General features: G+C 34.4%; 2 protein-coding genes across 2 annotated transcripts in view; both read right to left on the minus strand.

The window, feature by feature from the left end:
* Positions 1–15248, minus strand: part of LOC132556372 (protogenin A-like) — a 42913-nt gene extending 27665 nt beyond the window's left edge. The window contains exons 1-5 of the mRNA XM_060220782.1: positions 15167–15248; positions 6169–6441; positions 2547–2664; positions 2198–2373; positions 1735–1883 (exon numbers count right to left, since the gene is read on the minus strand). Of these exons, the coding sequence (XP_060076765.1) occupies positions 1735–1883; positions 2198–2373; positions 2547–2664; positions 6169–6217 (492 nt within the window). The 5' untranslated portion in view covers positions 6218–6441; positions 15167–15248. The remainder of the gene's footprint in view (positions 1–1734; positions 1884–2197; positions 2374–2546; positions 2665–6168; positions 6442–15166) is intronic.
* A 7192-nt stretch (positions 15249–22440) lies between these two features.
* LOC132556674 (zinc finger MYM-type protein 1-like) lies at positions 22441–23681 on the minus strand. The gene is made up of 2 exons (XM_060221111.1): positions 23633–23681; positions 22441–23456 (listed from the first exon to the last, which is right to left on the minus strand). Exons 1-2 carry the CDS (start codon positions 23679–23681, stop codon positions 22441–22443), a joined length of 1065 nt encoding a protein of 354 aa, XP_060077094.1.
* Between the last annotated feature and the right edge of the window lie 4157 nt (positions 23682–27838).

The following is a 27838-nucleotide window of genomic DNA, read 5'->3' on the forward strand; positions in this document are numbered from 1 at the left end:
CTCTTGAGACGAATCCAATGGAATTGTTTGAAGAGAAACTCATTTCATATATATATATATATATGAAATGAGTTTCTCTTCAAACAATTCCATTGGATTCGTCTCAAGAGCAACTGAGTTTCTCTTCAAACAATTCCATTGGATTCGTCTCAAGAGCAACTTAATCCATATATATATATATATATGTGTGTGTGTGTGTGTGTGTATCACTGCTAATTCATAGGCCCCTTATTTGTTGGAACATCAGAAGGGCCGGGAGATGATTTTGAACATTAATCAGGTGCCAGCATCAGACTCTTGAAAGTGAGTAACGTTACGATCGATATTTTTTACACAAGAATAAGAGTGTCATTTCAAAAGCTTGAACCTCAGGAGATCTTTTTATACAGGTTCAAAAATACTGAGGAATGCTTTTCATTATTCAGGATGTAAGCTTCAAGGTACGTACAGAACTTCATGTCAGAGAGTAGGTGAAACGAGAACACAGAGGATAACATCAATTGGTCAAATATTCTGATGAGAATCAATAAAGTCTGTATTCTGTATTTTATGACCCCGTGGTCAACACCAGACTTAATGATTTTTTAAAAATAAGAGATCCCAGAAGGATCTTGACGCCTAACATTGTTTGATCTTCATTTGCTCTTTGAAAGTTGGATCTTTTCCCTTCTTTTCTCGACTCTTAACTGTTTTTGCTCTTAATGATAAGACGTTTGAACATTCGTTTGCAAAAATAGCAATTATAATCTTTACCTGCAACATCCAAGAAAGCTATATTTTTCCTGATCAGTCCCAAAATCAAACGGGCACAAGTAGAGACCAAAGGAAACATACTAATGAAATCTGAGAGAGATTCATTCAGCAATTCTTGAGAAATAGGGATAACAATCCTTACTGAGCTAAATGCAAAACGGCTGCCTGTCCGTAGTTTATGACCCCGAGGTAAAGACCAGACATATTATGCCAGTCCATGGTTCGTCATCCTATAGTTACCCTGTTATTTTAAAATTGTAAGCTCGACGCTCTATGGTAACCCTGTTGGTTTGAAGTTGTATACTCGGCGCTCTATGGTAACCCTGTTGGTTTGAAGTTGTATGCTCGCCGCTCTATGATAACCCCGGTGGTTTGCGTCGCTCTACAGTAACCCAGTTTGTTTACGTCGCCCTATAGTAACCCTGTCGGTTTACGTCGCCCTATAGTAACCCTGTTGGTTTGCGTCGCTCTGTAGTAACTCTGCTGGTTTGCGTCGCTCTATAGTAACCCTGTTAGTTTGCGTCACTCTATAGTAACCCTGTTGTTTTACGTCACTCTATAGTTGGTTTGCGTCGCTCTATAGTAATCCTGTTGGTTTGCGTCACTCTATAGTAACCCTGTTAGTTTGCGTCGCTCTATAGTAACCCTGTTAGTTTGCGTCACTCTATAGTAACCCTGTTGGTTTACGTCACTCTATAGTAACACTGTTTGTTTGCGTCGCTCTATAGTAACCCTGTTGATTTACGTCACTCTATAGTAACACTGTTGGTTTACGTCACTCTATAGTAACCCTGTTGGTTTGCGTCACTCTATAGTAACCCTGTTGGTTTACGTCACTCTATAGTAAGATTTGTGTGGGACGTTTCTGTGGTGTGACAATCCATATCGTTATAGAATATTCATCTCATATATATAACAGATGCTGGAATGATAGAAAAGACAATTTATAAATTTTGTATATATATACATCAAAGTTCCTACCTTTTGTTCGCCAGATGAAGACACGTATTGTACACGGAACTGTTTCTTCCTGGACCGACTTATAAAAGGGTCATAACTCCACTTTAGTAGAACACAACTGCTATTGTCTACATACTCGTAACCAAACCAATCAACTTTGTTCGGTTTAACTGAAATGGAGGCGGATTATACTGTAACTTAAAAACTGCAAATCTGAACTTAATATTAGTCGCTCTTGTTGGTCTAAATGGACACTGGAGGTGGGGATGGCGGTGGGGATGGGGGTGGGGGTGCGGGTGGGGGGAGTGGTTGGTGTAGAAACAAAACTAACCCGATAAATATATGATATTCCAGTCTATGGATATTTCATTATGTAATTAATCTAACTGATCCTTACTCAGTCGTATATAGAACATAATTAAGTTGACTGTTTACAGTTCACGACACGCCCAGAAAATAGTGAATGAAATGTTGTTATACATACCATTTTCATGCTGGATCTTTTCAATATACGGACCGACCGCGGAAACATTCAGTCTAGTGTTGGTGACTGTGATTTTGAAAAACCAGGGACTCGTGTCGAGAATGATGTCGGAATGAAAGATGCAGGTCGTCTTGTTATCACTCATATTCGAGCAAAGCCCCATAGCGCCATTGTACCTGTACAAACAGTCAAAAATGTTGTCTTCAATACTTAATACTTTTATAGAGAAAATATGGATCTTTGTAAATACAAATAGCATATAATTTATACCAAATGTTTGCTTGCCGATATATAATTGTGTTGTTACTTGCTGGTTTAGTTGGTGTAGAGAGAACAGGATTTCACAAACCATATGAATTCGACGTCAATATACTTCATATCATAGGGCGGTAACTCCCAGGTACACTCAAGCCTCTCCTTCCAATGGTACCACACACACTGTAGCTCTGTCACCACTTGTGGTGCGTCTTGAATAGAAATAAAGCTACACCAGAAATGTTGTGAGTTAATTTCATCTAAGCATCACTATCGATTCCTAGAAAACAGCATTATGGGTCAGGTTGTAGTGTTCTTTTATCTTAGACTAGATATGTTAAAACACTCCTCAGTTGTATACAGAGTCCATTATCTGTAGTAAAGACTAATGTTGGAATTGAAGAAGGCACCTCTGATCCAGGGATACTAATGATATGTTTACCATAAAAAAAACAGGCTAGCTTGTGTTATATAGTAATTTTATGGGATTTATAACAAACTAGTTTGTGTTATATAGTAATTTTATATAATTTATAACAAACTAGCTTGTGTTATATAGTAATTTTATATAATTTATAACAAACTAGTTTGTGTTATATAGTAATTTTATATAATTTATAACAAACTAGTTTGTGTTATATAGTAATTTTATATAATATATAACAAACTAGTTTGTGTTATATAGTAATTTTATATAACTTATAACAAACTAGTTTGTGTTATATAGTAATTTTATATAATTTATAACAAACTAGTTTGTGTTATATAGTAATTTTATATAATTTATAACAAACTAGTTTGTGTTATATATAATTTTATATAATTTATAACAAACTAGTTTGTGTTATATAATAATTTTATATAATATATAACAAACTAGTTTTTGTAATTTTATATAATATATAACAAACTAGTTTGTGTTATATGTAATTTTATATATATATAAATTATAATTTTATATAGTAATTTTATATAATTTATAACAAAATTTTATATAATTTATAACAAACTAGTTTGTGTTATATAATAATTTTATATAATATATAACAAACTAGTTTGTGTTATATAGTAATTTTATATATATAACAAACTAGTTTGTGTTATATAGTAATTTTATATAATTTATAACAAACTAGTTTGTGTTATATAGTAATTTTATATTATATAGTAATTTTATATAATATATAACAAACTAGTTTGTGTTATATAGTAATTTTATATAACTTATAACAAACTAGTTTGTGTTATATAATAATTTTATATAATATATAGTTTGTGTTATATAGTAATTTTATATAACTTATAACAAACTAGTTTGTGTTATATAGTAATTTTATATAGTAATTTTATATAATTTATAACAAGTAATTTTATATAATATATAACAAACTAGTTTGTGTTATATATAACAAACTAGTTTGTGTTATATATATATAATTTTATATAATTTATAACAAACTAGTTTGTGTTATATAGTTTGTGTTATATAGTAATTTTATATAATTTATAACAAACTAGTTTGTGTTATATGTAATTTTATATGTATATACAAATAGTTTGTGTTATATAGTAATTTTATATAACTATATAACAAACTAGTTTGTGTTATATAGTAATTTTATATAATTTATAACAAACTAGTTTGTGTTATATAGTAATTTTATATAATATTTATAACAAACTAGTTTTTAATAATTTTATATGTTATATAGTAATTTATATATATAACAAACTAGCTTGTGTTATATAGTAATTTTATATAACTTATAACAAACTAGTTTGTGTTATATAGTAATTTTATGTAATTTATAACAAACTAGTTTGTGTTTATAGTAATTTTATATAATTATAACAAACTATATAGTAATTTTATATAATATATACTAGTTTGTGTTTATATATATAATTATAACAAACTAGTTTGTGTTATATAGTAATTTTATATAATTTATAACAAACTAGTTTGTGTTATATATAATAATTTTATATAATTTTATATATAACAAACTAGTTTGTGTTATATAGTAATTTTATATAATTTATAACAAACTAGTTTGTGTTATATAGTAATTTTATATAACTTATAACAAACTAGTTTGTGTTATATAATAATTTTATATAATATATAACAAACTAGTTTGTGTTATATAGTAATTTTATATAACTTATAACAAACTAGTTTGTGTTATATAGTAATTTTATATAATATATAACAAACTAGTTTGTGTTATATAGTAATTTTATATAACTTATAACAAACTAGTTTGTGTTATATAATAATTTTATATAATATATAACAAACTAGTTTGTGTTATATAGTAATTTTATATAACTTATAACAAACTAGTTTGTGTTATATAGTAATTTTATATAATTTATAACAAACTAGTTTGTGTTATATAATAATTTTATATAATATATAACAAACTAGTTTGTGTTATATAGTAATTTTATATAACTTATAACAAACTAGTTTGTGTTATATAGTAATTTTATATAGTAATTTTATATAATTTATAACAAGTAATTTTATATAATATATAACAAACTAGTTTGTGTTATATAGTAATTTTATATAATTTATAACAAACTAGTTTGTGTTATATAATAATTTTATATAATATATAACAAACTAGTTTGTGTTATATAGTAATTTTATATAATATATAACAAACTAGTTTGTGTTATATAGTAATTTTATATAACTTATAACAAACTAGTTTGTGTTATATAGTAATTTTATATAATTTATAACAAACTAGTTTGTGTTATATAATAATTTTATATAATATATAACAAACTAGTTTGTGTTATATAGTAATTTTATATAACTTATAACAAACTAGTTTGTGTTATATAGTAATTTTATATAGTAATTTTATATAATTTATAACAAGTAATTTTATATAATATATAACAAACTAGTTTGTGTTATATAGTAATTTTATATAATTTATAACAAACTAGTTTGTGTTATATAATAATTTTATATAATATATAACAAACTAGTTTGTGTTATATAGTAATTTTATATAGTAATTTTATATAATTTATAACAAACTAGCTTGTGTTATATAGTAATTTTATATAACTTATAACAAACTAGTTTGTGTTATATAGTAATTTTATGTAATTTATAACAAACTAGTTTGTGTTATATAGTAATTTTATATAATCTATAACAAACTAGTTTGTGTTATATAGTAATTTTATATAAAATATAACAAACTAGTTTGTTATATAATAATTTTATATAATATATAACAAACTAGTTTGTGTTATATAGTAATTTTATATAATTTATAACAAACTAGTTTGTGTTATATAATAATTTTATATAATATATAACAAACTAGTTTGTTTTATATAGTAATTTCATAGGATTTATAGAAAATTAAAGTGTAGCTTGTGGTATATAGTGAAATGATGAGATTTATAGAAAATTAAAGTGTAGCTTGTGATATATAGTGAAATGATGAGATTTATAGAAAATTAAAGTGTAGCGTGTGGTATATAGTGAAATGATGAGATTTATAGAAAATTAAAGTGTAGCTTGTGTTATATAGTGAAATGTGTAGCTTCGGCTACAAGTTACAAATTACACTAATCTTCAACCCATACTGATAACAGATTCTAATACTTCCAAAACCATACTGAAAGCAGAATAACAGATCATTTTCGTCTTTAGACACGTTGAGTTATCCCCCTTTACTTACAGTCCACCGATGCTACCTGCCCTCCGACAATGCCCATCGGACCACTCATATCATCACGATAACAATAGTATGCTCCAGCGTCTGCAAATTCCGCAACTTTCCGGAATGACAGAGTTTTATCATCCACCAATTCATAGTAAGTGTCATTGACGGGTTTTCCAGCGTGTTCAAAGTACAAATGTGAAGAATTTTTCGTTTCGTGCGGTGATGTCAGGGTACAATTTATCTGTAGTGTTTCATTGACAAACACATAGGGGTCGGACGGAACAACATCTGAAAAAAATTACAGATTCAATATGTGGTATAGCTTTGTGTCACTGTGTTAAACGAAAATCATTAATTTACACACTTAGCTAGACTGACAGCGATCGGTTCTGATCGGGAGACATATTTCCTAAAACGAACAGATCGCTCGGACCAAGACATCGAGTCCTTCGGTATACGTTATTACTCCTGTTAAATATGGTTCGTGTTTTCTGACCAAGATTTGATATTTTCTGTGATTGTTTTCATTTTCATATAACAGTATGAAATCCTGAATAGTTTAATATATCAGTTTTTTGTTTTTTTCTGTTTTTTGTTTTGTTTGTTTGTTTTTTTAAAACAACACAACAGAACACTGGACAGGCGACAACAAAACACTGGACAGGCGACAACAAACCACTGGACAGGCGACATCAAAACACTGGACAGCCGACAACAAAACACTGGACAGGCGACAACAAAAACACTGGACAGGCGACATCAAAACACTGGACAGACAACAACAAAACACTGGACAGGCGACGATAAAACACTGGACAGACGACAACAAAACACTGGACAGAGGACAAGAAAGCACTGGACAGGCGACAACAAAACACTTGACAGGCGACATCAAAACACTGGACAGGCGACAACAAAACACTTGACAGGCGACAACAAAACACTGGACAGGCGACAACAAAACACTTGACAGGCGACAACAAAACACTGGACATGCGACAACAAAACACTGGACAGGCGACAACAAAACACTTGACAGACGACAACACAACAGAACACTGGACAGGCGACAACAAAACACTGGACAGGCGACAACAAAACACTGGACAGGCAACAACAAAACACTTGACAGGCGACATCAAAACACTGGGATTTCGAGGGTGGATTGATTGGTAATTTCATCATATCTCGTAGGATTTTTGACATGTAAAAATGTGCATTAAGAAAAAATACACAGATTTGCTGAAAAAAAATATATCCTAAAAAAAGTTATGGTGGGGCGACGTCAAGCAGGTCCATAGTTCAAGTGATACGGTTTGCCAAATTGGCCGTTCCGAAATACATAACGCTCTGGAACCGATGTCTCGATGATACTTCCCCACAGTTATGAATGCATATGTAAGATCAACTTATTTTCCTTACAACGTAATGATAGGTGATTTTAAACACACAGAGAACCTCCAGATTCAGACAAAACTGTATATTTAATCCGAAATAGGTTGAAAATATTTACACATACTGTATGTTAGTTAAGCTAAGAAATAGAACCTTAAACCTGAGTTGCCATCGGACAATGAAACAAAAGAAATACTGAAATTGAAAAACTCTCTTACGTAAAAACAGCCGTGGACTCCAGTGTCCGTAGAGCTATACAAGAACACACAAAAAAAAACAAAAAAAAACAAGAAAATACAAACATGTCAACATAATTCTATCCCAAACTCAGATTCAATAAAACTAAGAGAAAATATGAACAAAAGGAAAGCTATACACGGAGACCCTTGGAATATTACAAATAAGACCAGATGTTACAGAAGAACAGGCGTATTCTGCTTCATCTACGACAACCGCCTGGTCAATCCAAGTGACTCAGTAAGAATCTGCACAGGAGAAATTTGAATATGCAAATCGATCAAAGGAGCCAAAATTAAATTGGTAATAAATGAAAAGAACTTCTTAAACAAAAACAGACGTTTCCGATCATCACATGGATTACAGAAATGACACGTCGTCTATATGAAATGTGTGACTGGTGATATACAGCTAATCAGATGCGTCACGACATTGATAAGGAGATAACAGTCTTACCTGATTGAAAGATTAACAAAGGACCTCTTTCACGAACAATGGAATTTTGCCCATGACCCGATTTAATCCAAACCATGTGGCATTTATAGCACCACAATACACTACCCTGAAATAGCACTTTAAAAATTCAAAAGGCCCATAGGGCCTGAATTATTAAAGAATTTGTGACATTTACGGAGGGTATAAGGTAAGGTTCAGAAATGGCTCCATAACAAGGCAAGGGTTCATCGCAAGGCTTCTTATAACCTCTTATTTTGTTCATTGGAATCTATTTGTCATTTTAAGCACACATTATTTGTCAAATTTGGCATAAGAAAAAAGTTATTATCAATTATATAAAGAAATGAAAATTTCCCTTGAGGGAAATCAAATTTATCGTGCTTATCATATAGCTGTTCCTGTTGGTACTGTCGAGGCGAGCGTTTTCCAATAAGTTCTATAAACGTCTTGTCAAGACATCATCAATATATCTATAAGTCAAAATAACACGTGGCGAAGTTATTTTTGCAGGTTTGCCTGTTGGTTCTGTTGTTTTATACCTAGTTCTCATTTGAGAACGTGACATTACTTGAATTGATCAAGGTTTTCATGGCGGGTGTCATCGATGAAGTAGAAGACGCTTTCTCTTCTGGAACACCTGGTGTTATTCTCCTTTTTTCAGGAATTCCGTGTAACTCTTTCTTTTGTTCGTATTTTGCATAACTGTCATTGACTCTGAGTTTGGATTATGATGTTTACATGTTGGTATTTTCCTGGTAATTTATAGATTCAATCTCTTATCAAATATATACCAGAATTATGGAAAAAAAACCTCAATGTCCAGTATTTAAAGTGAACGTTGATGAGCTGTAAAACATTAATGCTTTCATTTTTACCTTCAGTAGATATAATTATGACGTCATAAATAACGTTACACAGAGTCTCTTAGTGACGTCAAAGTGATACGAAAGATATCAATTACTGTGCTATATTTTAAATAATACTGCAGAAAACTGGCATTCATTTTTTGGACAATTGTTTTCTCAAATGAATGCTTATTGGAATGTGATTAATTAACACTCGATATAGATTTTTAATTTACAATGGAAACCAAATTCTATGTTAGACATCCTAGCGAAAAAATGGCAAAAAAGCTACGAATATCTACTTTAAACCAAGTGATGCTCACCAGTATCTACATTTTGGAAATCCAGAGTATACAAAATGGACGATCACGTACAATTTAGCGAGAAGGATCGCTGCGATAGTTAGTGAAGAATATGTGAGAGAAAAACGCCTCAATGAACTTAAAACTTTTCCCACTTGGATTAATAGAAGACGGGAAAAAATACCCTAGAACTTAACAGATCAGCATTATTACAACCAGTTGAAAACGAAAAAGGCAAACCCATCGATCATCTCATTTGTATTGACGCGCAATCCGAGAAAAAAACTCAAGTAGAACCAACAAGATCATCAAACACAGAACATATTTGCAGAGACCAAATTAATAAACAGTAAACGAAAAGAGTTTTATGCATATCAAAACATCAGGAACATCACGTATTCAGCATGGTAAAATATTTTTAAAATTCACGCTGCGATACATGCGAGTTTAGAACAAAAGAGTCCCGTGTCATATCATATATGTCATGTTACGCAAAAAATGTCATTTATGTAAAAACATACCCCAGGTGCCGTGAAATTTACGAAGACAAAACAACCCAGCATAAACATATGTTTAACGGGCCAATTCAACACCACATATTAAAGAGAAATGTGTAAAAATGGCGCACAACACGTAGAACTGGTTTATTATGTTACAAAATAAGAGAGTTACATAACAGGGGCGATAACAACACATGACTCTAAGGTCACACAACACTGTTACCAAATCCACAAAATTAGAATAATTAGAATAACTATCAACAACATAAATCTCAGTATCGTCAAATTGTGTGAACATTTAGACACGCGTAGAAAGAACAAATTCAAAATATATCCATTTTATGAAGTCACATTGCAAGGAAGGAGAAGAAAATCCAAGCTTTCTCCGAAACTAAAGAGTCTTACTTAAAAATACATGTGTAGGATAGTAATTATTATCTCCCATATCACTATGACGTCACTAAGAGACTCGATGTAACATGGCGTCATAATTTCATGTAAAACATCTTAATTTGAAAATGAAAGTGCTTGTTGTTTTACAGCTTTCTATGATGCATACCGTGAAAATCTGTAGTATATTGATAAAAAACCATTTCCTTTCGACAGACCAGAATTAAAAGATTTAACAAATAAATTGTATGAGACATAAAGAAAAAAATTAATTTGATTTGAGTTGTTCTGTCATTGATATATACTGCATATCTTCAATGCAGCTGTTTGTTTTTATATCACAATTCATTGTGTTAAATTGAATGTTTTACATCTCATTTTACATGTATATTCTAATAAAATTCTAAACAAAAATGTATAAATCATTTTTTTCTAACTCACGAGATACCGTTTTACCCCTAATTATAATATATAACGTATTTTACAAAATTTAATTTTTAAGTATCAATAAATTTGTGCGTTTCTTCTTCTGTTTGCACAATCAAAACTAATATAAAAATTAATATCTTCATATTGTCTGAAGTTCACTTCGTAATTCACGTATTTGGGAGATTTTGGTATGCTATTCCAAAGTACATCTAAATAACTTGGTAAAATAATGTTAATAATTTTCTATGGCTTTGCATATAAAACTAAATTATCTGCTTGTTTTCCATTTACACAGTAGGTCTTTTGCTGATAATATTTTACAATATAATCTCCAGTTGAGTACTTTATACTTTCCATCTTTCATATCAAATACAAACTGTTTTTGATTGCTTCTGAATGTAATATGTCAAACTATTTCCAGCATTCTCCACAATATCCTTCCAGTGACTAGTTTTGTATTCCTAATTAATCAATTTCTTTATTTGTTATTTTTTTTTTAGTTTTATTACACCTATTAAGCTGAACTCCCTTTTACCCTTTATTTTCGTGGAATTGATATTTTGTTGATAAGGCTTCCATACTTTTGGAATAGCTTGTCTTAATTAAGTTTATTCAACACTACTTTCATTTATATTACTCTTATCATTTAACACGTCATCGAAGGATATAACTTGGCTATTCATCCAATGACTTGTATCCCCAAATCCTTTGCAGTTTGCACGAGCCCCATCCCATAATTTTGTCCTTTATTCCAAGATACGGGTGTGAAAAAGAGAAAGGATGCACTCCTGATTTCCTTTTTAAAAACATTAATTTCTTTCCGCCATTTTTTTTTTTTTTTTCAAAAGTAAATTTGGTATTTTTTTTTCAATAAGAACTTATCTGTGAGTCTTTTTACCCAAGTTATACTCAGCATGTCTATATGAGTTTCAATGTCTCTAACTTTTGGTCCAATTTGATCATAGTTACTTTCAATGTTTTTTTTTTCTTTTCATCTTTCCCCATTTCCTTCCCACTTAAATTCTTACACCTTTTTTCCTCGGTTTTCCCCTTGTTTGCTTGTCATGTGTGTTATTTTAGGTATAATTAAACTTGTGTTATTAACATTCTGTCCGTCAAGGTAATTTGTTTTCATTTTCTTAGCCGCCAAGAAGAACAATATTACTTCCCTATCTTAGATTATTAATTTCTATTCGTTTGGAAATAAACGGCTAAGACTGACCTTTTCTTGCCATCCAATACCTTTATAGTTATCTCCCTTTCTTTTGTTTTACACAAACCATATTATGCCTTCCATCTTTTCTCTATTCAACTTCAAACCAGAAACTGCATCACATTCTTTAGTTATTTTTAAATGGTTTGCAAGTATTTTCACAGCAGCAAAAACGGGAAAAAGGAAACATTCAACGAACAGACACCCTCCTTATACGGATCTTCTTTAACAATCCAATTATTGTTTTCCACACAACCCCCTTTTAACCCAAACTTTTCAAGACTAGTTAAAATGACCTCCCTTTACGATAATTCTCTTGCATAAGATGGATCAGTTACATCACTACGTGAAACTTTAGAATTGCATAATTGTTGAACATATATCTAATTAAATAATAATGTAGATAAAATGGAAATAACTTGGATTGTAAGTATGAAATATAGTAATAATATCATGCTTCCATATTTAATCTAAATTGGGTAAAAACTAAATTTACACAACACAGAATTGAATTTGTGAACTTGGTCAACATTCTTAAACTAAATTTTGACAAGAAAATTGTAAAATTAAAAGGTTTAATTAGTACATGGAAGAAAAGGAAACTAACGCCTTTAGGTAAAATTTATACCATCAAGTCATTGATAATATCCCAATTTAACCAATACAGATGATTGGTGATCTCCAAAAGGATTCAGACAATATTTCTTTCTTATCATTTGAAGAACTTTCACAAAAATATCACTTGCGTACAAATTTTCTTCAGGCCCAAGGACTGATATCTGCAGTTTGTACATGTCTGCCTGAACTTTTACCTGAAGATGTCCTTCCAGTTAATGATCCGTTCCTAACTTAGAATATACGAACTTTTCTACACAATATCAATGATTCCAAATTCTTTTACAACATTTTTAACAAAACAGATACTGTAGCCACTGGTCAATTAAAATGGCAAGAACAGATGTTTTCCGCTGAAGAGGAATGGTATAAAATACACAAAATTTCACATATAGTTACGGAAAATACAAAACTTCAATGGCTTCAGTATATCTCATCATATCCTCACCACAAATTCCCAGTTATTCAAACTAGGTATAGTAGTTAATCCTATGTGCACTTTCTGTAACTCCGAAAGTGAAACGATAATTCATTTGACGTGGGAATGCCTGGAAGTGCAAAATTTATAACAAATGCTTGAAAATCTTTTAAATGCACTTTATATTTCTTTTTTCAGCGAATAAACACCCCTTCCTTTTCTGGATCACTGATAATAGTAGTAATGCTAAGGTTGACAATAAAGTAATTCTTATCATTTAAAAGTACATTGATAGAACCAGCTATCTTTACAAATCTTTGAATATAATATGCATTGGCCAGCAGCATAGAAGATTATTACAACATAAAGAAATGTCGATCAAATGCTCAAAACGATCTAGCAGAACAAAATTTACCAATACCTGGAGTAAGAGGTACTTGATATCTAATAGTAAATACTAAAGACTGGCAGTTTGCCAAATATTTATCTATTAACAACTTCTTAAGTTCTTTACACATCTCCCTTGATAGATATCTTTCTTACCTTGTGCTTTTATATATAAAAGAAATTTATAATATCAAACTCGAGTGGCAAACTAACAAATACAGAAATGAAATTAATTTCACATCTTTTCCTTTCACCTTCTTTCTTTATTTAATTTTTTTTCGGTCTGCGTGAGAAATATGAGTGTAAACAAAATCAAAAAGAAGTAGTCTTACTTCAATAAGGATGTCAATAAATGTGTGCACGTATGCATGTGTGTGAGAGAGCGTGTATCTGTATGTCTTAGTCATAATGAGAATGCATTGTATATCATTGTCCTATGTCTCTTTATATATATGTATTGATATGTTCAAAAGTGATTCCAAAATCAAAAAGTTATAAAAAAAAAATACTTCTCTCTCTATTGTATCAGAGGCTTTTAGCAAAATCTAGAAATAGTACACAAGCATCTAAATGAAATCTTTCTGGAAAAAAAGTCTTGTATCTGTGTAATATTAAATACTATCAACCTATTTCGTGTATTATGTACTACTGTCGGCAAGGCTTTCTCTAATCTACTTGCTAAAACATATGCTGCAATTTTGTAGTCTTTATTCAAAAGCGTTATGGTTCTCCAATTTTTAAGTTCGTCTATATCGTATTTCTTTATAATCAAAGTGATAAAGTTTATCCTCGATATAATTTAGGTTCCTTTTGCCCGTAAATGGTTTCCATACTTTCTTTACAAGAAACGCTTCACTAAAATATTAATACGTTTTTCAAAACTTTCACGCGAATGGAAACTCGTTTAAAATTATAAGTGTATTCTTCGCCACTAACACCTAACGAGTAAACTCATATATATAGATATCGTAGTGTCAGTCCGTTTATATTCAAATACCTCAAATGTTCCTCGATACCTACGGACTTTTATGCACTGTGACTTGTTAATAGGTTACACTAGCGTTGTGCTGTATGTATATTTAGGACGTATTGTGTTGGTCTGTACTGTTCCTGTAACATCCAATCAGGCTGAATGCTTGCCACAGGTCAATTTCGACGGTTTATGTGTAATTGTTTACGTTAGTTACACATATGTTCCTATAGTACAGATGGAACGTGAGCACTTTACATATTTGAATGCAGCATTTTTACTTCGCAAAACAAGTGCATTTAACTTATGTGTTTGAACAAACAGGAAATCGGAATGATGAAAAAATCGCTTTAAAATGTTCCGAATTATTTTGGAATAATTTCATCAGGTTGGTAATGTCAACAAAATGGTAAAGAATCGACTAACTGTTTCGGTTTTACTATAATCCTATGTATACCAATGTCGAAAATAGTGTGACGAGATGGTAAACAGATTATAGACCAAACGCTCCAAGTTAAAATTGTTTCATATAAATTGATCGATATGGGGAAACATTTCGAATACCTTTGTCTCTTAAAATTATAAATTATCAAGCCACTATAAAACACATATTAAATACAATGAATAAAAGGTCAAACTCTCTTAAACGAGCTCTATAATTAGACACGCGCTCTTATGAAGTCTGAAAATTACACAAAATGCCATCAATAGGTATCCATTCCTTAGAAGCAAAATAGGAAGATTTTTCAAATAGAGTGTAGGACTCGTGACTTATACAAGACATTACAGAAATTAGAATCACATTGAACATAAACCATATCATCGCCAATGCTTGCTACAGTCATACTAAACTCACCCCCGCAATGACAGCACAGAAAGCACGACCAGGTGACACGAACACTGACCGAAAGCGATGCCCACAACAGTGACAAGCGCACGACACATGAAGGCATCCTGTTCACTTGCTCAGACTACCGCATCTAATAAATATTTCCAAGTACTCCTGAAATTCTCGGTAAAGCCCTGTCACGAGGTCGATCGCTTCCGCGAATCTTATCAGACCCTCATACTAAATACGAGTGCTCTAGATAGACACAGTTGGTTTACACAAGTTTTCAGTTTCAGCTTACCGCTGGCGAGATCACTGGTTTCTTAGTAAGAGGTAGAGAAAAGATTGTGCGTTCTCCCTTGAATTTTGATGCAGTGAACATGCACATAAACTAGTGTTTGTTTCCAGCACGACACTGGTGAAAGTTTGATACCTATTATAACAATATTTGTCCTCCTTAACAGTGACCTTACAAGTATGTCGTCCAGTGTTTGTCATCGTTCTCCATAAAACTGTCATCATTTTACCTGCCAAAGATGTTTGGTACATTATGGGACTGCAAAGAGACGTTAATGTTTTAAAACCTATGTAAATCAGATGTCCCGTGTTCGAATTCTAAATGACCCCTGTTACACAAGCTAAATTAGAGTGATAAATTCGTTGAAACATTAAAATAACTTCTTTTCATTAGCCAATACTTTGAATGTCAAGGACGTGTACTGATATAAATCTGTGAAAATCATTGCGTACCAGGTGAGAGATACAGATACAGGCTTATCGCACCTCTTGTGTTATTTTAGTGTGAGCCGTCTCATAATCTATTTGAGTGAATACGCAACCTCATTACTTTGGTAGGACTGCAAATTATACATAAACTTTTAAGTATTTTTCTCTTTGTTTTTGTCATTAGTTCCAAAGTTATTAATATGAAGTAAGACAACTTTAACTTGAATTACATTACCTGGTAACTTCAAATCTTCCTACTTTAATTAGATGACACGTGTATTCACAAGTGAAAACAGATAATTCCCAAGTAAACTTTTCAGAAATAGATTATAATCGTTTATTATGTGGGCAAATAGAGATACAATTTACTTTGGGAAAATTGAATCCTTTTAAAACTTTGTGGGCGACGCCTGACTTGTGAGGCCGTCCTTCGCAACCACTACAAAATCACCCTACAACATAACACTAATATCTGGAATGGATTTCAATTGGTATGATTGTTTAATTTTTTTCTTATTTTTTTCGGATTCAAATTCTAATTATTGTTAATATTTATTCAATGAGTAATTCAACTCCTTCAGTGCCCAGAGAAATGACGAAAAAGTCTTCAGGTTGGCGGATTATAATATGACCAAACAAACCCGACTTTGTCTGAATTCCTTACCCTGTGAATGTAAAAGATATTATCATTATAACAGAAAAGATTATGAATGCTTTATTACAAAAACGGAGACAAGGCGTATGCGCTAATTCAACAGCTGAGCTCATAACCCAGAAGTTAGCCCTGATTTTACGAAATGATAACTTTTTTTGCCAAATACATCAATCTGGTACTCATTAAAATTGCTCGTGCCAAGTAAGAAAGAGTTCATGAATTACTAACGACCACAAACATTCTAATCACAAACTTCAGACAAGAATAAAAAGTAGGCCGCAGTTGTTGTTGTTTTTTTAGTCATGTGTAGAGTGTGGAGTTTATATAACTTTAAAAACGTTAATTGGACCAAAAAAATGTGTACCTTTAAATTCCACTTGCTTTAAAGTTTTAAAAAAAGTGGATTTGATATTCATACTTTTACAGATGATTGGTATATCACGACCATTGTGCAAACATCTAGACGGTTTCTTCATACTTCTATAAAAACACAAAGATATACAATCTATGAAGTATTAACGACAGTACGGACAAGAGTATTGTCAAATTTTCGAGTCAACCTGCCCCTTAATCAAGACACAAATCACATGAATTACATCACATACATAGAATATAAAAGAAAAACAAAATTAAAAATGGAAATCGAGAGCGGTAGTGTAGATTTAGGTGTCTCGATAACCCTTCGACCGATGGACGCCGAAGGCTCTTTATAACTTCGAATTCAAACAAACATTTGATAAATGTGCATGCATATATCATCATATAATTAGTTTCTGGATTTTACCAATTGTTATTTTAAAACTAGGAAACTTAAATCAACAGCTACCGTGTATTTAAGTATTAAGAACAAAAACAACGTTTTTGTTGTACATGTCAAAGACAGCTTAGGATAGGTCATAAATGGAACCGACGAGGTAGGATCGACGTATATAGAATTTCTGTGATTGCTATAAGTAAACTTTTTATAATATACTTTAGTAAGGAAATATGTAAATGTGTCGGAAGAATTTATAACTATTCTATCAGAATTTTGGGATGATATAACTGGCGTTATCTCATTTTATTATGATATATATAATAGTTAACATTAGGATTGTTGATAACGGTGCAATACTTACTCTTTAAGTCTGTTTAGCCTGTATAAAAATATACAGATAAATAACACATCTTGAGATCAGTTGGTGACTGAATACACACCTGTCAAAGTGTTCAACCAGATAGATTTTGACATGAAAGGGATATCAGCACCTGCTGTGTCTCCCGTCTGACATGTTGGGCATATATTTAAGGTTAAAACTGTTACATTTCGTGATAAAGCACGGAGACAGGGGGCGGGTTTGTTACCAGGAAACTATAAGAAATCAAAAGCTCGCAATCAGATCACCGTAACTTGTGATAAATAAAGTCGAAATTTGAGAAAGAGGTTCTGATTTGAATAGTCTAAGGACATGGTTGACTTGTAGACAACACATCGGTTTATTTTGATGTGATGCTAAAATAATAGGTCATAACATTATCTGTATAAGTGATGAAAAATTAGTTTTATTGATCCACGTGCACGTTGATGTTGTAACACCCATTGTCCACTTCAAACCTGGAACACAAAGCTACATGCAGTATGCCTTGTAACAGATAGTGTATGTTATATATATGAAGATTAGTCACAGTATTGGGAGTCCCAGGCTACTCAGCTACTCGACACGAAAAGAAAGCGTTGCCAAGTTTACTGAGCCAACAAGTATTGTCTTGATAATGACTTCCCGGAAGAAAACTAATTCGTTCGGGTGAACTCCTCTTTTACATGTGCTTCGTCTTTTATACACCCCCCCCCCTCCCCCCCCCCTCCCGGATCGAAAGATTTGTTTGCCTGTCGCCAACTTTAACCTTGCCCATAACTATTGCACTTTAAGAGGTATGATTTTCATGTTAGGTACGTGTGTCTTAGTAACCTTTCCAGTGGTATCAACATTTTTGACAATGTGACCTTGACAACGACCTTTCATGATCTACATTTGAAAGTGGAAAAAAAACATTACCACAACAAAGGCAAGTGTGTATGCAATTACCACATGCCTTACACAGAATAGTTTTAGTGTCCCACTTCTGAATTGTGTTGTAACCGGGGGCATAGTTGTTGTTGACTTTGTAAAACAATTGTTGCAGAACCTATATAAGTGGTTTAAAGGCATTTTGTCCAGACTTATCGTATCTCTATTTATAGATTGTCTGTTACAAAGGTATTTGAATTCAAGTATACACATTTAAAACAAAACGCATACAAGTAATGGTGACCGGTGGGCCAAGAAGGTTAACAATGTTTAAAGATTGCTTGACCAACAAAACGATGCACTTGATAGCTATTCAACAGGTGAATGGTTAAGTGAACAAAGGATTTGGTGATGCTAACAACTCAGTGAGAAAACCTTTCCGTTGATGTCAAGATTACCAAGATCAACAGAATTCGGCTTATATTATATTATTGCCAGGTTCAGAGGAAAAACATGATCCGACACCAAAGCTGAGGAAATTGAAGTCTGATTTCTTGTTATTGTGATAACATTGCGAATTACGATACCATTTCCTATACAGAACGTATGGTGAACCGAAATGTATCGAAATGATTTATATAGAAGCACGGAGATCTGATAAAACTTTCTTGGCCCAGGCTCAAATTTATCCAACTCAACTTCTACGCATGATGTAAGTTATCCACATAGTAGCAGGCTGCAGACTTTCTTGTCCTAGCCTCTGATACAGCTGACATTTCAGTGAACTCACATTTCCACTTACACGTATTTCTTAAAGGCTGGAACTATATTTAGGGGTTATGAGTATCTCTATATTTTGTGGTCGAAAACGTCAAGGCCCTAGTTGCAGAAATGTCGATTACATCTAACAAGTGGTTAACACTACAAACCAGTGCTTAAAATGCATTTTTTATGGATAGCCAGGTATCTAGAATACATTATTATATGATGAAAATCAAAGACCGTATGAGTGAATTATCATAAATATTGTTGTTTTTAAATACATGTATATAGAATCTATTTATAGACTTCTGTCAACAACGTAATTAACATTTTTTCAATCCTGCGACTGGCGTTGCCATTGTCGGAATACACCTGCCACATTATTTTCGATGTATTCGGCAGTGATGGAAAATAACTGTATTTTAGCACGTGCGATAATTCCACAGAATTACCGTCTTTCTGAAATTACTTTAAAATTACCTCTAACAATAAAAAATAACTGTTCAAATAAGCGTTTTTATATGTTGTATAACAAGGTTACTTACTAAAATCCATAAAATCGCTGTGATATTAATTGAAGTTTGGAACTATATCTCTGCGCGGAGCAATAATTTTGGCGTCCGTCATCAGACAAAATTCAGCGTGACGTCAACGTCAGGTAAATAAAGACTGAACAACAAAATTGTAGAAGTTTTGATGGTCTGATTTTCAATCAATGATGCATGATAAGTAGAATACATGATCAGTGTCTTAAAATACCAGATGTATTATGGCGAGGGTGAAGAAAGACTAAAATGACAACCTTCGGCGAGCCACTTTTTCTGTCCCGAGTCTCTTACCGGGTACTGACAAATTGAACTATTCTTCAAATATTTTGCCGACAATGGAACAAAACAGAAAAAAAGTATCTAAATGCTTTCTGAAATACAAATACAGGTAAAGCTCAAATCCATAAGCTTTTCATTCACTTTTATTATTATTCACATTCACAATTAAGGAGGCAACAAGGGAAGTTTTTTTTAAATTTTTTTTTCTATCCGACATATTTTTTCAATCGGATCATGGCATGGACACCTGTTATGGAGTTAAAGAGACTTGACATTAGGCGACGGATCTTAGTGTGGTGCTTAATGCTGCGCTCGTAACACGGGGAAGTCGTCCTTTGCATGATGAATAAATTTTCCGTCCAGGAATTAAAATATGAAGAAAAGCAGTCTCCACAGGTCACGGAATCTAACCCTTTACAAAGAACATTGAACATCAGTGTGACAATGCCTTTTACCAGAGAGTCAAATTGATATCAGCTTTATACATGTTCTTTCTGTACTGTGGCTGCTGACCTGTAAAGGTTGACATTGTTTTCAGAAGTCCGTGATGCGATGTAGCTTTAATTTAGTTCCTTCTCTGCCTGTTACAGTCAACTTCATACTTAATACATTGTGGTAATACAATTGAAACTCGTTGTCTCGAAATCGCTTGAGTCGAAATTCCGTTTGAGTCGAAGTAATTTTCAAGTCCCGATTTTTTCACTTCTATAATCTTTGTAATTTTAGTTCGGATGACTCGAATTTCATTGAGTCGAAATTTCGGTTGAGTCGAAGCGATATTTCAGTTCCTTCAATTGTAAAGCAAGGACAGCGGCGTACCGCGACCTGATTATATGTGTACGCAAACTTGGAGCGCCGAAGGCGCAACCACGCTAGAGGGGTCCGGGGGCATGCTCCCCCGCAAAATTTTGAAATCTATGCTTTTCCTGCATTTTGAGACAGATATACAATACCTTCTCGTGTTAAATTTTTGATACAAATTGGAGCTTAATTACAAATTTTAAATATGCGGATCCTACTGATCCTTGGGAGTGGAAGGTTGGGTACCAGGTTTAACCACACATGTTCTCTGCGTTTGTATCATAGATTTAAACGGATAAAAGTTTTTGGTTTGATAATTTGAAAGATTTTCATATTTGAGCTCCGATTACAAATGACGATGCATACTTTATTGAAAATTAGTATTTTTTAATTTTGTATTAGTGTTTTATTTATTGTGTGCCTGTTTCTTGCTGTTTGATCTCTGTTACTTCCATTCTTAATTTGAATTGTACAACTTAAACAATTAAAAGACATTTTGGGATTATTTTAATAATCGTAGCCGACGGTTTCCAAATGTATATTAGTATTTATTGGTCATTCAAAGTTAATTTTCCTCTTCTTCTGGGCGTTAAATTTGTCAATAACTGTTTCTACGTCGACGTCCATCTCATGATGTATGTGCATTAATGTAAGGGATGAAAGGCGATCTTCTTTCATTGCGCACTGAAACTTCTCTCGGCAGTGGCTGTTGTAGGGGGCATGGTTACAAGAATTTTCAGGATCTTGAAGACATATTGATAGAGATGTTTGTCTGTCCTTTCAAGGGTTTAACATATATGTGATGGCCGCTGGCCTATAGGTAGCATCAACTAACGCGTTCTCCACCGTTGAGTTTCGTTTAAGAAGACTTCCTGATCTTCGATGTCTGACTCATATGCTTCAAACAGCTGGAGAGCTGTCTGTCGATCCAAATTTTGGACATGAGCAGGGATGAGATATTGTGCCCTGAAACGGTCTTCATTTATCTCCAAGCGATCTCTTAGCTCATTCAAGAGATGATCCAGGAATGTACAGTATAGTGTCACCCTCCAGTAATGTTTGACATCGTCAACCTGCGGGTTTGCCCGATCTCTCTGTCGCCCTGTTACCATTGGCCTTATCACCGGAACATCAAACTTTCCAGCCAATATCGCAGCCATATCATATACAGCATCGAACACAGAGAAGTCATTTCTCTCATTTTCCAGTATGTGTATAATAACTTTCGACTCCTTTACAGCCTCGATGAGATCGAATGACTTTTCCTGTAGCATTCCAATGTGAGGAACTATGCCCTGGAGGATATGGTAACAGACAACTAGCGAAATAATGAAATCAAAACGCAGGATGGCCGCTAACTGTTCCCCAGATTTAGTGTCACCACCATCTCGCAGCTGCTCAAGTGCGCTTACAATAACGGGGAATGAGGCTTTGAATGTACCGAGTGCATCTGCTCTGCTAAACCACCTGGCTTCACACAAGGTCTTCAGTTTTGTTTTCCCATCCATTGCTTCTTGAGCATACCTATTTACATCCAGCTCATCAAGAAACCAGTTTCTCTGCTGAGTAATGAAAGGAGAATGCTATTTCTTGCATAGTAGCCATCATCAGTCGAACGCAAGCATCGTATGAACTGTGCACAATTGCCAGGTTAAGTAAATGGGCCTTACAATGAACATATGTGGCAGTCGGAATGCGTTCTCTGATGTGCGCTTGAACTCCTCTATTCTTCCCAGACATATTTGCAGCCCCATCGTAGCCTTGTGCCCTCATATCTTCAATCGTAATACCATAATGTTCCAAAGTATCCAGAAAAAGATCAGCTAGAGTTTCCTCTGTAGTATCAGAAGCCTGAACAAAGCCTAAGAGTTCTTCCCTGACAATCATTTCCTGGGATTCATCAAGAAAGCGAACACAAATTGACACCTGTTCAGTTGTAGAACTATCGGTTGCCTCATCGGCAATTAACGCAAAGAATGAAGCCTTTTCGCAAGATTGAACAATTTTGTCTCTGATCATTTCTCCGCAAATTTCTATCAATTCGTTTTGGATTTTAGGTGACGTGTAATTCACTTGGGCAAGGGGGTTATCTAAATGATTTCTGGGAGTCTTGTTATTTTCTGCTACTTTTTTCAGCAAGGCCATAAAATTGCTGCGGTCGTCCGTGTGTCCGCGAATTGCTATATTTTGTCTAGCTAGCAAGATTAGTACCCCAATTATTTCTCTCAGTATATCTCTGTTCATGCGGACTTCTTCCTTTCTTTTTGTCGATAATAACGTCATAACAGATTCCTTTTTTGAGTGTTTTACATCCACGAAATTTTCAGATGCAATGAGGTTTTGAGTGTGTGCACTAAGGTTTTCGTGCCGTTTTGTCAGTCGGTGTACATTCGACCAGTCATTTACAGGCGCAAGTGTGAAACCTCGCTCCTCAACCCCTTCAGTGTTGAAAAGAAGACAGCGACAGGAATATAACGCGTCTGTTGAGACCGAACAGCGAAGCCATGGGTATTTCTTCAGCCAGTGAGATGAAAGTGCGCTTAGTTCCACCAATATCCCTGTAAAATATAAAGATATCCTATATTTCTACCATGTAATGTCTATGTTTTGTGTGGACCTCGTTGTCGAGTGGTCTTAAGCGCGGCCTACGGATCACAGTGCCTTTCAGTGCCTAGGTTCGAATTCCGGCCGGGACAGTTCGGACTTCCTAGTGTGAAAAAATTTGTCAGTTCACTTGCCAAAGGTCGGTGGTTTTCTCCGAGTACTCCGGTTTCCTCCACCATTCCGGAACTGACCGCCTCGGGATAAGTGAAATATTCTTGAATTGGGGTAAAACACCATTCAATCTTATCCAATCCAGTCTATGTTTTGTGCGAATATTTGAGACGAAAAAAAAATAACAAAAAATAAAGTGACTGGGACACTGGCCATTGTCTACGGAATAACCCTCAAACTGCAGACTGTCTACTAAAACTTAAATATACCGGTATGCGAATTTGAAAGTTTCAGGAATCCACAGATTTCGCGTGATTTTATTTTTTTCATAACTTACAAATCTATGGACATGTCTTTAAAACTACGGATGTGTTTTACGGAGTTTTGGATAATCTTGTATGAGCATTCTGCTGGCAATGGGGTTAGGTGAAATGTGATTTAACGTTTGCAGCGACATTTTTATGTATAGCTTTTCGTGACAATGTGTTTCGCTTATAATGGCTAAGCATTAACCTTTGTTTAAGTGCTAGCTCACTGAAATACCATATATACACACTCGGTCCGTTGGTCTTTACTGGTTGGTTCGGTGTCAGTATAATGCGACCGAGTGATGATCGATGCTTACCTGCAGCATTGTGCTCATGTCTACTAGCACTATAAACTTGGCTATGGCTGGGCCAATACAAGGCAGAACATGAATACACTTGCATCTAACGCATCACATGAAATTGTGTATAAGATTAATCCTAAAGATTAATAAAATAGTACCTTCGCGAATGACTGAAAAATTGTCGATGCGACGTTAAGCAACATTACAACCAACCGGGTAAGGCAGTTGTCGGAACTTCTATCCAATAAATGCCGAGCGCCAGGCGGAAAGCACAGCTACCAGTTCTTCTGACATAGCAATAAAGTTCAAGTTCACTTTATTATATATACAAATTACAATCATAGTGTTGATACACACAAATGATGAACCGGTCAAGATTTCATACTACCTTTAGGGGACCCGGGTCTTTTATTGTAAATGATCCATAATGACAGGATGGAAAATTTGGAACCCGTGAAATGAAAGCTACGACAGAAAAATTACTCATTCTGTACTTACCTTGAAAGAAACATATAATTATCCATATTTTCCCATTTAGCCGGAATCAATGTCAACTTCACAGTGTCGTTTTTCAAGTCATCTTTCCCCAAAAGTGCTATATCCGGTTATGATGGACCGTGATTTGCGATCAGACTATGCGGCTTAGGTTCTTGAGCTTTACTTGTTTCAGATCTCAGACTGCTACTGCCCACTACCCGCCTTACTGAAGAAAGAGTCTATTTTCTTCGATGAAACTGCTGCTTTCTTCATTATGTTTATAAAAAGCTTTATTCCAACCGGAATAAAGTTTAAGATCACACACACGCACGCACGCACGCACGCACGCACGCACGCACGCACGCACACACTCTCTCTCTCTCGTATACTTTTTTTATTTTAAAATAATACGCCACGGAAGGATAAGTCCTTCGTTGTCTCAAAATGAATTTTGGGAAAAAAAACATTGGCACGGCTTCTGCTGAAATCGGTCAATACATACACAGAGAAGCTTAACACATGGCTAATCACGGCGTATCGGTCCATCGTAAACACAACACTTGGTCACTGGCGATTAATTACCAGTTTAATTATCCAGTTACAGGATGGATCTTAATAAGTGTCACCATCCTGTAGCAGTGACTTACATAAAACTTGGTAGCGTACCTCTCAGAAACGATGAAAACGAAAACCATCAAACTAGTGCCAACTTTTTGACAAAATCTTATCCCCACCATTTCGAAAGAAAATAATTTTGAGCTTGTTAACTAAACGACTGTGATCGGACACTTTTTTCAAATAATTTAGTGTTTGGACAATGAAGCGCTGAAAGTATTTACCGTTGATAAGAGTCTATATCTGTGCGTGCTTTGTTAAGTCTAGTGCTCGTATAATGTTTTGTGTATCTGACTACTCCATCGTGTTGATATAAAACTTCTCCATCGTGTCGATACAGCGTGGTAATATGACTTCTCCATCGTGTCGATACAGCGTTGTAATATAAAACTTCTCCATCGTGTTGATACAGCGTGGTCACGTAAGACTTCTCCATCGTGTTGATACAGCGTTGTAATATAAAACTTCTCCATCGTGTTGATACAGCGTGGTCATATAAGACTTCTCCATCGTGTCGATACAGCGTGGTAATACAAGACTTCTCCATCGTGTTGATACAGCGTGGTAATATGACTTCTCCATCGTGTCGATACAGCGTGGTAATACAAGACTTCTCCATCGTGTCGATACAGCGTGGTAATACAAGACTTCTCCATCGTGTTGATACAGCGTGGTAATACAAGACTTCTCCATCGTGTTGATACAGCGTGGTAATACAAGACTTCTCCATCGTGTCGATACAGCGTGGTAATACAAGACTTCTCCATCGTGTCGATACAGCGTGGTAATACAAGACTTCTCCATCGTGTCGATACAGCGTGGTCATATAAGACTTCTCCATCGTGTTGATACAGCGTGGTCACGTAAGACTTCTCCATCGTGTTGATACAGCGTGGTAATACAAGACTTCTCCATCGTGTTGATACAGCGAGGTAATACAAGACTTCTCCATCGTGTCGATACAGCGTGGTAATACAAGACTTCTCCATCGTGTCGATACAGCGTGGTAATACAAGACTTCTCCATCGTGTTGATACAGCGTGGTAATACAAGACTTCTCCATCGTGTTGATACAGCGTGGTAATACAAGACTTCTCCATCGTGTTGATACAGCGTGGTAATACAAGACTTCTCCATCGTGTCGATACAGCGTGGTAATACAAGACTTCTCCATCGTGTCGATACAGCGTGGTCATATAAGACTTCTCCATCGTGTCGATACAGCGTGGTAATACAAGACTTCTCCATCGTGTCGATACAGCGTGGTCACGTAAGACTTCTCCATCGTGTTGATACAGCGTGGTAATATAACACATCTCCATCGTGTCGATACAGCGTGGTCATATAAGACTTCTCCATCGTGTCGATACAGCGTGGTAATACAAGACTTCTCCATCGTGTGGATACAGCGTGGTAATACAAGACTTCTCCATCGTGTCGATACAGCGTGGTAATACAAGACTTCTCCATCGTGTCGATACAGCGTGGTAATACAAGACTTCTCCATCGTGTCGATACAGCGTGGTAATATAAGACTTCTCCATCGTGTTGATACAGCGTGGTAATATGACTTCTCCATCGTGTCGATACAGTGTGGTAATACAAGACTTCTCCATCGTGTCGATACAGCGTGGTAATATAAGACTTCTCCATCGTGTTGATACAGCGTGGTAATATGACTTCTCCATCGTGTTGATACAGCGTGGTAATACAAGACTTCTCCATCGTGTGGATACAGCGTGGTAATACAAGACTTCTCCATCGTGTCGATACAGCGAGGTAATACAAGACTTCTCCATCGTGTCGATACAGCGTGGTAATACAAGACTTCTCCATCGTGTCGATACAGCGTGGTAATACAAGACTTCTCCATCGTGTCGATACAGCGTGGTAATACAAGACTTCTCCATCGTGTCGATACAGCGTGGTAATACAAGACTTCTCCATCGTGTCGATACAGCGTGGTAATACAAGACTTCTCCATCGTGTTGATACAGCGTGGTAATACAAGACTTCTCCATCGTGTTGATACAGCGTGGTAATACAAGACTTCTCCATCGTGTCGATACAGCGTGGTAATACAAGACTTCTTCATCGTGTCGATACAGCGTGGTAATACAAGACTTCTTCATCGTGTTGATACAGCGTGGTAATACAAGACTTCTTCATCGTGTTGATACAGCGTGGTAATACAAGACTTCTCCATCGTGTCGATACAGCGTGGTAATACAAGACTTCTCCATCGTGTCGATACAGCGAGGTAATACAAGACTTCTCCATCGTGTCGATACAGCGTGGTAATACAAGACTTCTTCATCGTGTCGATACAGCGTGGTAATACAAGACTTCTTCATCGTGTTGATACAGCGTGGTAATACAAGACTTCTCCATCGTGTCGATACAGCGTGGTAATACAAGACTTCTCCATCGTGTCGATACAGCGAGGTAATACAAGACTTCTTCATCGTGTTGATACAGCGTGGTAATGATTCCAATTTGAAGAAAAAATAACTTGATATAAGA

This window comes from Ylistrum balloti, unplaced genomic scaffold (assembly GCF_031769215.1).
Source record: "Ylistrum balloti isolate Yb309-2 unplaced genomic scaffold, AGI_CSIRO_Ybal_v1 Utg369650, whole genome shotgun sequence".
Lineage (NCBI taxonomy): Eukaryota > Metazoa > Mollusca > Bivalvia > Pectinida > Pectinidae > Ylistrum > Ylistrum balloti.